Source organism: Zeus faber, assembly GCF_960531495.2.
Source record: "Zeus faber genome assembly, chromosome: 3".
Taxonomy (NCBI): domain Eukaryota; kingdom Metazoa; phylum Chordata; class Actinopteri; order Zeiformes; family Zeidae; genus Zeus; species Zeus faber.
The window spans coordinates 13,033,705-13,047,154 of record NC_137190.1 but is presented as its reverse complement, the minus strand read 5'-3'; the positions used below and the strand labels follow the sequence as shown (position 1 = coordinate 13,047,154).

Below are 13,450 nucleotides of genomic sequence, written 5' to 3'. Positions count from 1 at the left end.
TGCCTAATTTAAACCAGAATGGTAAAAAAAAAACTAAATATACCGTACATCAGGTGAAAATCATTAGTGTTAAAAATCAATCACGATGCGTCTTTCCGCAGCACGAGGTGTCTCCTCCACTTCGATTTATACCTCGCTTCAGAGGGTTTGTAAAATCAGCAAAAATGACCTTGTCTCCTCTCCTCCCTCGCCGTCTCTGTTTTCGGAGCGGGTGTGAATTAGTTCTGTTGGGAAGGGTCACATTGTTCACACGGTGTTGACGTCTCCGTATAAAACCTGTCAGGATGATTCCAGCATTGCACCTCGCGTCCCCAGAATAGTCATTCCTCATCTCTAAACACCTGGACAGCTAACGAACACGAGGACGCCAAAAATAAAAGATTGGCCCCGGAGGATTTAACGGATGAATCTTCTTTGTCACAAGGAATCTGCTCTTGGATCCGGAGAGGTTTTGTCAGAGGCAGATTTTTTTTTTTCTTCCATTGTTGAGAAGTAATAGGAGTATGAATTATGGTTCATCACACAGGATCGCCCATTTTTGGGATTCTTGGGATACACACTATAAGATCCAAGACTTAAGGCTCCAACCAAACTGAGGTTCTTTCAGGAGTCCCAGACTAATCTGGGTCTGATCACAAGAGTTTCGGCACATCTCCAATCAAGATTTGCGCCTTCCTTTTCTAAAGATCTTTTAAAAATTAAAAAAAAAAAATTGTGTGGGACTTGGGAAATCCTAGTGAAAGTCCCCTGGTGTATACTCCCACAGGACTGTGATTGGCGGAGTTGATTGCACTTGGGGGAAAAAATAAATAATTATATATAATAGTAATAATAATAATAATAACAATAATAATAATAATAATAATAATAATTATTATTATTATTATTATTATCTGTTATTTTTAGTATTATAATTGTTTTTTTTTGTTCAAAATGTTTTGTTCCGATTTTTATTATTATTTTTCTCCTCCGCATTTTCCTGCTGAAAGTGCCTGGCGCACAGCAACCGCCGCACCCACAGACACGAATTGTTGTATAAATGTTGTTGCAGTCCAGACATTTTGTGGTCCAAGTTTTATCCGCATCGGCCTATACTTGGAGCTGGAATTAGTGAAAAACTGTTTATCTGAAGGACGCGGAGCCGACATAACGGAAGTAGAAAAGGGACCTGGGTTGGCGGAGCTGGGCGCGCTGGGGTGTTGGAGGGTGGCGCTTTGTGACGTCATCATCCAATGTGTTCTATATACTGTATATATGTATATATATGACGTCTTGTCGTTCGAGTGGATGTTTCAGACGTCGTGTCGTTCCCTTTGTGTCTCGGAACTCATTCGCATCCAGCCACTTTCGAGTGTGACACCTAGACAGACAACTTGAGCCGATGCTGCGTTTAAAAGAAACCCGAAAAACTGCAACTGGTGCGCCGTATTACAAAACCGTGAAAACTACAATTGCTCAAAGAAGACGTTTTCGCACCGCAGGAAGTTCTATGAACCTTTGGAGGAACTGGCCCTTTGGTTTGTGTCCTCACTCCGTGATCCAGCAACGATCGTAATTGTTAAAAAAAACATTCTCGAGGGATATTTAAACCGAACGACAGAAGAGGAACATCCAGTGGCCTAAGTGCACGTTAATCGGTCGAACACGTGAGCATGAGAAATACCCATACCCAAAAAAAACCAAAAAAAATTAGATACTTAATTTAAAGTAAACATGTTTCTTTATACATCATTTATTTAAAAAACATTAAATGTACGTTGAAAAAAACCCACCGCCCCGACCTCGCAGTGGACACGACGGACCGGGAGCGACCCTCCATCACGACAGGTTTTCCTCAGTGCGACCAGTCCAAGTAGCATCGCCCTGGGCGGCGAACGGCCCGGAGCCAGAGGAGAACACAATGGATCACCGTTACAGCACAGCACAGACCTCGTATCACAGTCCGTAAAATCGACGCTGAGCCTCATATATCAGCCTCCGAGAGTACGGCTGTATTAACACAAGCATCGCGGTGAGTCATAGCAATGACAGACCCTGGTTTACAGCTACACGCTGTTGGCTGCTTTTCGTAACTTGTGCTGCGTTTCACAGAACCCGGAAAACTGTAATACTTACCTAAAACGACTAAACTGGACCTTGTGTGACCTACCTGCAGCTATATTTATTATTATTATTATTGTCATTATTATTTATATGAATACATTATTATTTTATTAATAATGCATGTATTATTCATATTAATAAAATATATTAATATACCAGCAGAATTGTCTTTATTAATATTAATATTAACATTAATAAAGACAATTCTGATAATTAAATATAATCATTAAAAAAACTCTTAACTTTATCTTTCATTATCATTTCTCCTTTAAATTACTTCCAAATGCAACTAGGCAGGACAGCATGTGTCGCATGGTGCTGTGTTTTTACAGTTGTTTCTTAAAAATTGTTTAATTTCCAACCTCTCTGCTTCGCGGCTGCTGAAGTGTTTTATCAAGCAGGACAATCACGGCGTTGTCTGATGATCTTTACGTTCGGTCGCTCGCTTGTTCTCCTCCGCTGCTCAGTCGGCACGCTGCTATCGATTACTTCTCCTGATTTAATCTCCCTCCCCTGTTCCCTTGTCCAGCTCCACTCAATCTGTCTGACAGTGGGAAGCGCTGACAGCTAAATCAACCTGCTTAACACCGAGCAACGGCATGAAGAAAAGAAAGGAGGGAGGGAGGGAGGAGATGGGGAAGATAGTCAGAGAGAGAGAGAGAGAGAGGGAGGAAACATCAAGCCAAGGCATAAATACAGATTGTATTGATAGAGAATGAAAACATATTACATATCCTATTCACAAAAAAATAAAAATAATAATTGACACATTTTTACGTATAAAAAGAGTAAATTCCCTTGTGTGCAAAATTAGGGTTTCCCCAAAACACGTGAGATTAAAATGCGTTAAACGCAAAAAGTATCTTGACGCCATTTTACTGTCGATAGTCTAATACGGAAGAAAGGATTTAAAGTAGATTTTTCTTCATAATCTTAAAATGCAACATTGAAAAAGGGAAGGGGGAAAGAAGGACGATGGTCAAGGTCGAAAAAGACCACGCCTGGGGAGGAATGCCAATATCGGCGGCACAAGCCCTCCAAACAAGAGGCAGCGACGGAGGCTTCTGTGGGGTTGGAACCCGTGTCCTTGCCAGGGACCCCGCTGGTGCTGAGGACGCTTTGGACTGGTGGTCCAGGGCGGTCCTCTCCATCTTAAATAAAAGGGGCTGGAGGGCAACTTCCAAATATCTGGGCGATCACGCCCCTCAAACTCCCTGGAAAAATCTTACCTAAGCCAGAAGGGAGACTCCAGCCCATAGTCCAACCTCCAGGAGGAACGTTGCCGATTTTGATTAGCTTGCAGATCATTGAGGGGCTCACGCTCTGCGATAGGGTCTAGGATGAGGAAGTCAGAGTAGAGCCAATGCTCCTCCACGTCGAGAGAGGAGAAGAGTCCGTTGAGATGGTTTTGCGATCTGGCAAGGCTTCCCCCTTTGGAGGTGTCCCGGGGATGTCTGCCTAGGAGGTGACAACGGGGCAGATCCAGGGGTCAGGGGGCATTATATATACTGTATATCAGAGGCGCCACCCTGCATCCACCTTGCAGCAGTCACTTAGTCCAATTAATGCTCTGCATGGTCGTATAGCAGTCAAGAACCTTGAAGCCATGGCATGGCGCCCATTAGTCCAGGACGATGAGGCCTCCACAGCCACAACTCAACAAATTCAAAACTGGTTTCACGGGTGCAGACAACCATCTTCCATGGCCTCTCTAACCACAACCATGAACATGTATGGGATGTTTTCTAGAAGTTCACCATAAAGTTCTGGGTTTCTACCTCTTTCATTCCTCGGCGAACGTTACGCTTTCATTCCAAAAGTCGTCTTCAAGAACGATAGCAATGTCTTTCAATTATGGAAAGACAGTGGTTGCTATGTTTAGACTTGTATTTGATTTTTGGACAACCTAACGTGAAAGAGGAAATACAGCCCCAGGCACTGATGTTTACCCCGACAGCCTCTGCCGACCCTAAATGAAACATGAACTACCAGTGATCCAGCAAAAGGAATAATTCAAGCTGTACATGATGAGTGATGGAGTTCCAGTGGTTTGTTCCATTTGACCACCCTAGCGCCTTGACATGGTGGCAGTCATCTGCCGAGGGGTCGGCTGGATGGGGTCCGCCTCCATGCTAATCGAAGCGAATGGTCTGAAGTAGATTTCCAACTCCTTCACTCCTACCTTCTTTGCCACCTCCTCAAAGAACCAGAGCCTTCCTCCTGAAGAATGGTACAGTATCCCACTTCCCACAGTTTTGGTCTCATATAACAGCATTCTAAGAATGGTAGCTGTTCTGAAGACTAAGGCCGTCCCAACTCCTTAATTACCTATTGGAAGGTGTTTCTGTTATTTTGTTATTATGCCACTACAAATACTGTTTGTATTTGTAGTGGCATGGTGGTCTACCGGTTCCATTCACCTGATGTGCATCGTGACCCAGTAACTCTTTTTTTTTTAAGTCTGGAACAAAAATAAACAACCCTAATAATTCAGAATTTTAATGGAGTCAAAGGTAATTTTAAAGGTAGTTGTCTGACCTTGTCCGCTGAACCTTCTTGTCTACCGGTGACTTGAGCCAGGTGGTTCTGTCAGGGTGTCCGGGCCGGAGGAACACGACTCCCCTAACGTTCTGCTATTTTAATAAGGCTCATTAACATAGCGCATGTGTCACCGGCCGCTCCCGACTGCGTCCCCGCTGGGCCGGGCTGGGGTGGTCACGGCATGAATTAAGGACACACATGCTTGAATTTAATCCATTGGAGCTCTTTATCATCTAGGATAATATTTTTGTATCCTCAAATGGTTCTTGGCCTAAATACTCCCTTTAAAGCACTTTCCCACAAAAAAAACGTTCTTGGAGCCATTTAAAATGGTTGCGCTGGACAAGGTAGTGTTACACCGATTCTGCTTTTTGTCGCTTTGTTGTTTTTGCTCTGCAACTCGGAAAAAGCTATGAATTTTGTAGTAGTTATTGGGCCGTACTTGGCAATTTAGAGGGGAAAAAAGGCGACCACAGGAGATAATAGAAAAAAGTGGGCGGCAGTGTTTTGACTTTTTTTTTACTTTGATATTGAGATAGAGTAACATACAGTATATGCACCATATACAGTATAAAGCATATATGATCAATTCTATTATACATTTCCATATTGCAAGATAGATTGATAGATAGATGGATGGATTGATGGATGGATAGATAGATAGATGGATGGATAGACAGATAGATAGATAGATAGATGGATGGATAGACAATGGATGGATGGATGGATGGACAGATGGATAGATAGCTGGATATATGATGGATAGATGGTTGGATGGATAGATAGATAGATAGATAGATAGATAGATAGATAGATAGATAGATAGATAGATACTGTAGATAGATAGATAGATAGATAGATAGATACTGTAGATAGATAGATAGATAGATGATGGATAGATGGTTGGATAGATAGACAGAGACAGACAGACAGAGAGACAGACAGACAGACAGACAGACGGATAGATGATGGATAGATGATGGATAGATGGTTGGATAGATAGATGGATGGATAGTTTGATGGATAGATCGATATATAGATGATGGATAGATCGATGGATGATGGATGGATGGATGGATAGATAGATAGATAGATAGATAGATAGATAGATAGATAGATAGATAGATACGTAGATGGATGATAGATGGATAGATGATGGATGGATAGATGATAGATGGATAGATAGATAGATAGATAGATGATGGATGGATAGATGATAGATGGATGGATAGATACGTAGAGATAGATAGATAGATAGATAGATAGATAGATAGATAGATAGATAGATAGATACTTAGATGGATGATAGTTAGATAGATGGATGGATAGATGGATGGATAGATAGATAGATAGATAGATAGATAGATAGATAGATAGATAGATAGATAGATAGATAGATAGATAGATAGATAGATACGTAGATGGATGATAGTTAGATAGATAGATGATGGATGGATAGATGATAGATGGATAGATACGTAGAGATAGATAGATAGATAGATAGATAGATAGATACGTAGATGGATGATAGTTAGATAGATGGATGGATAGATGGATGGATAGATAGATAGATAGATAGATAGATAGATAGATAGATAGGTACGTAGATGGATGATAGTTAGATAGATAGATGATGGATGGCTGGATGATAGATGGATAGATACGTAGAGATAGATAGATAGATAGATAGATAGATAGATAGATACGTAGATGGATGATAGTTAGATAGATAGATGATGGCTGGATGGATGATAGATGGATAGATACGTAGAGATAGATAGATTGATAGATAGATAGATAGATAGATAGATACGTAGGTGGATGATAGATAGATGGATGGATAGATGGATGGATAGATAGATGGATAGATACGTAGAGATAGATAGATAGATAGATAGATAGATAGATAGATAGATAGATAGATAGATAAATAGATAGATAGTGCACGCCGTCTGCAGGATTCCTTGCAGACGGCGTGCAGTCAGTCTGGCATGGAGCGCAGCGTTCAGCGGGTCTTGCTGGGACTCTGGTCGACCAGATTCTCCACCATCTGGGATGTGCACGCATGTGCCTCCCCGCTCAAAGCCAAGAAGATGATTGCTAACAGCGTGATTATGCCTTTATTAGATTAGCCTTAGATTGCTTACAGGCTTGCGGCTCTTACGATGCCAACTGGAGTTACCGCTTCCCCCTGCGATGCCAACGGGAGGGTGAAATGTTTACACGACTTCGGCTCAAATCACTGCCCTCGTTGCCACGTTCATATTATACACAGCGTCGTGTCTGAGCTGCGAGTCAGAATCAGAATGGGTTTATTCCACAAGGTGCATTTAATTTAATAAATCAAATTAAAAGGTAAGTGAAAAATAAAGAAAAAAATACAAATTAATAAATATAGAGATTGCCTATATACACAAATTGGTGAAAAGTAGGAAACAGATATACAGGAGTTTAGAAATCGCATTCACTTTAACGCACACATGGTTTCATCTGTTAAGATGAATGAATTTGAGAGCAATGACCCGAACTGTCTTAACTAATAACTCAGCGTGTGAGGTTGTCGGGCTGGGCCGGGCTCCTGTGTGTAGCACAAGGGGATTAATCATCACATCACATGTGTTGATGTTTGTCATGAAATGCGCACACATATCCAGCCTCTTTTCCTCTTACTACTGTCACGGCTGGGCAGAGGCAGCCGCGTCATCATCAAGGCTGGACGACGCTTCTGCGCCTGCACGTAAGCCGCCGCGCCGCGCGGAGACGCTCGTGCAGCCTTTACACTTGTCCTGCACACATCACATTTCGGCAACAACAACGTGCAGAAGACAAGGCGGAAATCCCTTTATTTTTATCTTTTTATTTTTTTTGTATTCGAAAACTTTGGACCCCACAAATATGGATCTGCAAACAAAAATCCCCTTTCCAACCGCATCCGCGAGGCGCCTCTTCCGTCTGCTGCGTCTTCCTTCCGGTCCGACGGGAGGTCGGAAAATTCATGCGGTCAGCCTGTTTGACGCGGCTGTTGAGATTTGGGTGGTGTACGCGTCGTCTCCTCCCATAACCACCCCCCCCGGCTGCGTAGCTCCGCGGGGACGTGCACCTGCAGAGAAGCATAAACCAGGCTTAAGGAGGTGACACATAGGAGGCTACGCCCCCAGCCCCCAGCCCCCACCAGGTCCTTTTCCTCAAGGAGGAGGCAAGGAGATGCGCTCTCAACCACAGAGCGAGCGAGCGGAGCACTGGCCCCCGTGCTCCGATATACATGGATGTCATTTTCGAGACAGATGGTGCAGCTGTTTAGTCCTCCATCTGGAGAGACCTCTTTAAAGTCATCTCTCCAGATGTTCCCTGGGTGTGGCTTCGGAAGGCGCTGAAGCAAGGTGATTGACGTGCTCGCTCAAAATTCTTCCCCCCGGGGAAACGACATTAAAACTTTTGTTTTGTTCCTCACCATGACATCATCCTATAGCACAGTATAGTGTCATCATCCAGGAGATCTTCAGGGTTCAGAGGTGTGTGGTATTCATTTTTTTTTTTTTTACCGAAATGAGAAAAGCTAGACCATAGAAAGTAGATCATTAAGATAATATCTCAAGGTGGGTCTGAACTTTCCAAAAAAAAAGCGCACCTCGGCAAGACGTCGCGACGGTTCACTACCAACGTGCCCGGTTACTGGTTAGTATCGACTATTACTCATGTTGGAAAAACCAAATGACGGCGTGACCGTCTCAGCAACACGCCAGGGAGACGAAGACGCGCTCGGGGCAGCAGAGCGCTTCCGCCGGCGTCCGCCCCCCCCCACGCCAGGGCACGGGGAGGCGGAGGAGGTGGCGGGCGGGGCCAACTTTCCACTCCAGCTGGAGAGCCACCGTCAGCCACGGGAACAGTTGGTCCGCGGCACCAGGAAACCTTGAAATTGAACAGGCTTCGTGTCGTGTTAGGCAAAACAAAGCGACAGCCTTAAAGGCCGCCTATGACGCTTTTCCTTATTGCCTGTCATATATCTGAGATGTATTTATTGTATTTTATTTTACTCGGGGCCTCGGGAGGGTGGCTCCGCCCACTAAAACAGCCTGCACGTTATAATGGCCCAAATGCATAAGCTGAGTGGAATTTTCAGCCAAAAACCTGTTTTTTGGGGACCTCAGAGACCTATATAAACTTGTGTGAAGAGGAGAATGATAGTTCCTCTTTAATGTCTTTAACACTAGCAAGGAAAACGCTGTTTTAAGGCGCTACAAAATTGGCCGTTTTCCTCTGATCCTGGTCCGGGTTCATCTCATTTTCACCCAGCTAGATCATCTTCCTTATCATCATTTCCACATTTCATATTTGGGAACACAATTTTGAAACATATGTGTTGAACAGTCACTAAAAAAAAAAAAAACAAGCCGGTACGATTTATCTCTTCCTATATGTACCTTTAATGATTCCTCGGTGCCTCTTTTGCCTCAACCCGGGGAACTTTCCCGGTCGGCAGCCTCCTCCATAGTGCATCCCTTCATGGCCCCGAGAAAAGAGACTCCATTACTATTCCGGTCACAGATGTGGCCGATGGAGAAGTCGACGGCTCACAGAGCTTCACTGTCCCTTTCTCTCCCAATGCATCCCCGGCCACAATAATCCCTTTGGTCGGAGCCTCTCCACCTCCACCAAAACTCCGCTCGGGTGGAGCAGATGCCGCTTTTTTTTTTTTTTCTTCTCACGACTCACACACCACCCCCTGTTGGCTGCCGGGGAGAATAACTACAAAAAATGTCCGCAAATAGAAATGGAAAAATAAATAAATAAATAAAAAATCATCCGTTCACTCAAACGTCCACAGGAGCGTGTTATGTTCACGCCACACAGTGTGTTTGTCTGTTTATGAGGAAAATATTAAAACAAAAGCAGAAGATGGATTTGAATAACGTTTTATGGACAAGTCCCTTTGGCCCGAAACAAAAACACATTTTGATGCAGGAATTTTTAAAATTAATTTTCTGCTTTGCATATTGAACGGTTAACAATAAGGATAAGTTGTGGGTTCGTCGCGAAGAATCTCCTGACTGCCGAAACTGGGGTGAAAATGCTGTGATTATTGAGGTTCATATTAAGTTGGTGTTGGATTGAATAACTTTGATCACCTTTTTGCAAACAATTGATTCTGCATGCAAGCTGGGGAAAGCAAGCTTTTCTTTAGCAATAACAAAAGACAAAGGGAACTACAAAATTGCATACGGCATTAGGGGATAGGACATTTTCTGTGACGTTATTCAAAATCAACACCTGCTGGAAAAACATCAACATATTTCTTATTTAGATCTAATCTTAGATATGAGTTTGATTGAGATGTCTTTCATGACCTAGAAAGGGTAAGATGTTGAAGTAAAGAAACAATTTATCACAAGGAAGGACGTCCTTAGCCATGAGCCAGGGGCCGTGCATTCTATTAAAAAAACAACGTCGATTTTGAGTTTTGAGTCCGTGACGGACACGGAGAAAGAGGAAAAGCCGTACCCGTACACAAAACGAGTGCGAGTTCCACAAAGTTCCACACCAGGTGATTTGAGATCGGTGTCCGCCTCCTGTCCCCCGTCTCCTCAGGTCGAACTGGCTGAAGCCGTGCTGCGGCCGCCAGGTCGCCCTGTGGCAGGTCTGCCTGCTCAGCGCTGGCTTCAACTGCATCCTGGTGGCCTGCGTGGTCCTGGTGGTGCTCTTCCTGGCCCTGGAGCTGCTCATAGACACCAAGCTCCTGCAATGTAAGCCATTTCTGTTTGTTTAAATTTTCTTTACCTTCGTTCTTGAAGCTGTGGGGGTCTTTTTTGGATGTCTGTGCATTCCATTTGGACAGGGGAGAGTGAAAGCGAAAAGTACTTGGGTATAGATGTATGAAGATTTATGGAAGTCTATGAAGAACCTTGAAGATCTGTGACGATCTATGATAATCGACTGTATGAAGAACCATGAAGATCTATTACGAACCATGAAGATCTATGAAGATCTTTGAAGAGCTATGACAATCTATGAAAGTCTATGACGATCTGTGATTTGGTGTTTGAAGAGCCGTCTGTCCAGACCACCCCTGGACCCCAATTGCACCGACCACTCTCCCGAGGATCTCCGTCCCCCCGGTACTCGTCTCTACTTTTATCTGATAAGGATCTGTGAGTGTCTCTGTCCTTTCCCTCTCGCAGTCTCTCCCTCCTCCTCCTCCTCCTCCTCCCGACTTCTTGTTGCCAGTCAGAGAGCGGCTCCTGGCAGGAGGTGGCAAACAGCCGTGATGGAAAGTGATGGAGGGAGTTGATAATGAACCGAGTCTCTTGTCGATGGTAGAAGCCGCTTGTCCCCATCGATTACCAGATGAAACCCAGGGCTTTAATGATAACGGAGTCTCGCTCGGGGTAACCGCAGGGACCCGGGTCACTTCAGATGTATTGCAATCCGGCACACTTTGGTCGCCGTCAGTCCCACAAGATGAATAGTCAGAGGAGTCGGCAAAAGGGGAGGGAGTGAGGGACAGCGCGACAGCAAAACAAATGTACAGAGACGTCGGGTGGCAGGGAAGATGGAGCGGTACAAGTTGGCACCGTGAATGAACGGATGAACTCTTGAGATGCGAGGACGGATTAACCGCCGGTGGACGGACTGTAAGGGCCGGGACGCCGAGAGGGGATGGGGACAATTTATTTGAGCGAAGGAAAACTGACCCAGGCGCAGAAAGGGAAAAGGAGGCTTCTCTCCCCGGGGGAAGCCGAGTGTGAACGATGAAAGCGTGCGTCGCGTGAATCATCATTTGGAATGAATTGTGGTCCGTAGGAAGATTAAAAGTCCTCAGTACGTATTATTTCTGAGCTTGTTGTCGTTAGAGCTTGCAAGTTGACGTTTTTTTGGGCCCCGCGTTCTTTCCACAGTCGCCAATGCTTTCCAGTTTGCCAGCATCATCCACTGGATCAGCCTCATCATCCTCTCCCTCTTCTTCTCAGAGGTAAGACATGAACCTTACGTCCATTGACGGAAACGGAAACGCCACATTAAACAATTACAAGTGCACCCTGCAGTTGGGAGATATTTGCACTTTGGTACGTGAGTTTTCGAGAAAAATGAGGCGTTCCAAAGAGGCCAGGTAGCCAGAGCATCAAATTGCAGGTGCATCAGTCGCAAAAAAGGTGCAGAATGATTGAACGTGTGAAGGGAAGGAATCAAACATCATGACATCATACGCCAGCTGGATGGACAAACTGCATCTGCGAAGAGAGTCGGTGGTAGCGAGTTGAAGTACTATTTATAGTAGATAAATGCCATAAAAGCACACCCTCCGAAATTTGCACAAAGTCAAATTCACGTCTCTGTTTGTGACCCGGTCTCAACAAATACTACATGTTGTGAGCTTCACCCGCCTGGAATTTATGGCGGGGCTGCCATTTTCAATCAATCAATCAATCAATCAATCAAAGAACAATTTTGATTTTAATTGTGGAAAAACAGATGTAATTAGAAGTGCGACATATAATTTCACGTACTTTTGACACTACAAGGTCTGATGACCGAACAATTTTGAAGAACCCCCCCCCAAAAAAAACCTAAAGTGAAAAGAGGAAATATCACCGCCCGGGCGTCGACTTTTTACCCTGACAGCTTGCGGTGCCTCGCCCAACTAAATCAAACCGCGAAGCGCCCGGCGAAGCGGCGGCGGTCGGAGGAATCCGTCAACGCGGGGTGGGCGGCGGCGGCGGCAGAGTCACGGCGATACGATCCATCTCAGCGCGGCGCGGGAGCCGCCCCGCCAGGGGGGGGCTGGCCGGGGCGGACCCGCTCCGTCTCCGCACCGATCAGGAGATCAAGCCCCCACCGGCTCTGATCCCTGACACGCGCTTTCCTTTGAGGAATTATCAGCGCCGGCACTTTTACACGACCCCCACCCCCGGGCTGAGTGGAGCGGAAACCAATGGCACCTACGCGACGACGGGGCCTCTCCGCCCGCCGCATTCGCTCGGTGCGGACGCAGATCCGGATAGGGGCGTGGTTGGATCGCATGCGCGCGTGGTGCGATTTACCTGTGAACGGTCGTTGTCCAGGGCAAAGGATTGTAGCTACAATTGTCAGGACAAGATGTCCAAATCGGTGTATTAGAAAGGTATCGTTGCGAGCTTTAGCGATTTGTTCTATTTTCCACTGTTTTCAAATCTGACGGACACTGGGAGCTGTTTCCCCGACTTCATAACTCTAACGGTACGGCAACAGGAATCCTAGTGGTCATGCGGGGAACTGCAGCCAGATGTGCTGCCAGTTTTGTGGGGGGGGGGGGGGGGGGGGGGGGGAGTTTTTTAAAACCGTCAATGATGAATTTCTTCGAATATTTCCATAAAGTTCATCTTCGCACATCATGGCAAAGAGCAAGTGGAATCGAACTGACAATATGTTCCACGATTCCAGTTATTCTAATGCGAGATGCCGTGCCCTCCATGAAATAACTTGTATTGTCTCATTTCTGACCTGACAGACTGTTTTCAGGATTGTCGTGCTGGGGATCTGGGACTATATTGAGAACAAAGTTGAGGTAGGACCCCCCCCCCCGTCTCACCCTAAACAAACAACACGTGAAAATATGATTTGACTCAAAGCTGGAAAGGAGAACTCAGCCCTTTGGGTTGCATGGGACAGCGTGGCGTCCGTAATGATCCTTTACCTTCTGTCGCCAGTGCACCCACCCTCAAAGTAATAATGCTAATGCTTTTATTTGGGTCAACTTCAATACATTTTACCACCGATTCCAGCGTCGGAATTGTAAAGTCTCTCGTGATTTTTGTAAAAAATGCTCCTTTAT

At 45.0% G+C, this 13,450-nt stretch overlaps 1 protein-coding gene across 1 annotated transcript in view; it reads left to right on the top strand.

The window, feature by feature from the left end:
- LOC307228361 (transmembrane protein 266-like) overlaps positions 1-13,450 on the top strand; it is a gene marked incomplete at both ends in the record, with an annotated part of 40,980 nt that overhangs the window by 14,432 nt on the left and 13,098 nt on the right. The window contains 3 exon segments of the mRNA XM_079997999.1: positions 10,231-10,385; positions 11,538-11,611; positions 13,127-13,183. Coding sequence (XP_079854125.1) covers positions 10,231-10,385; positions 11,538-11,611; positions 13,127-13,183 — 286 coding nt within the window.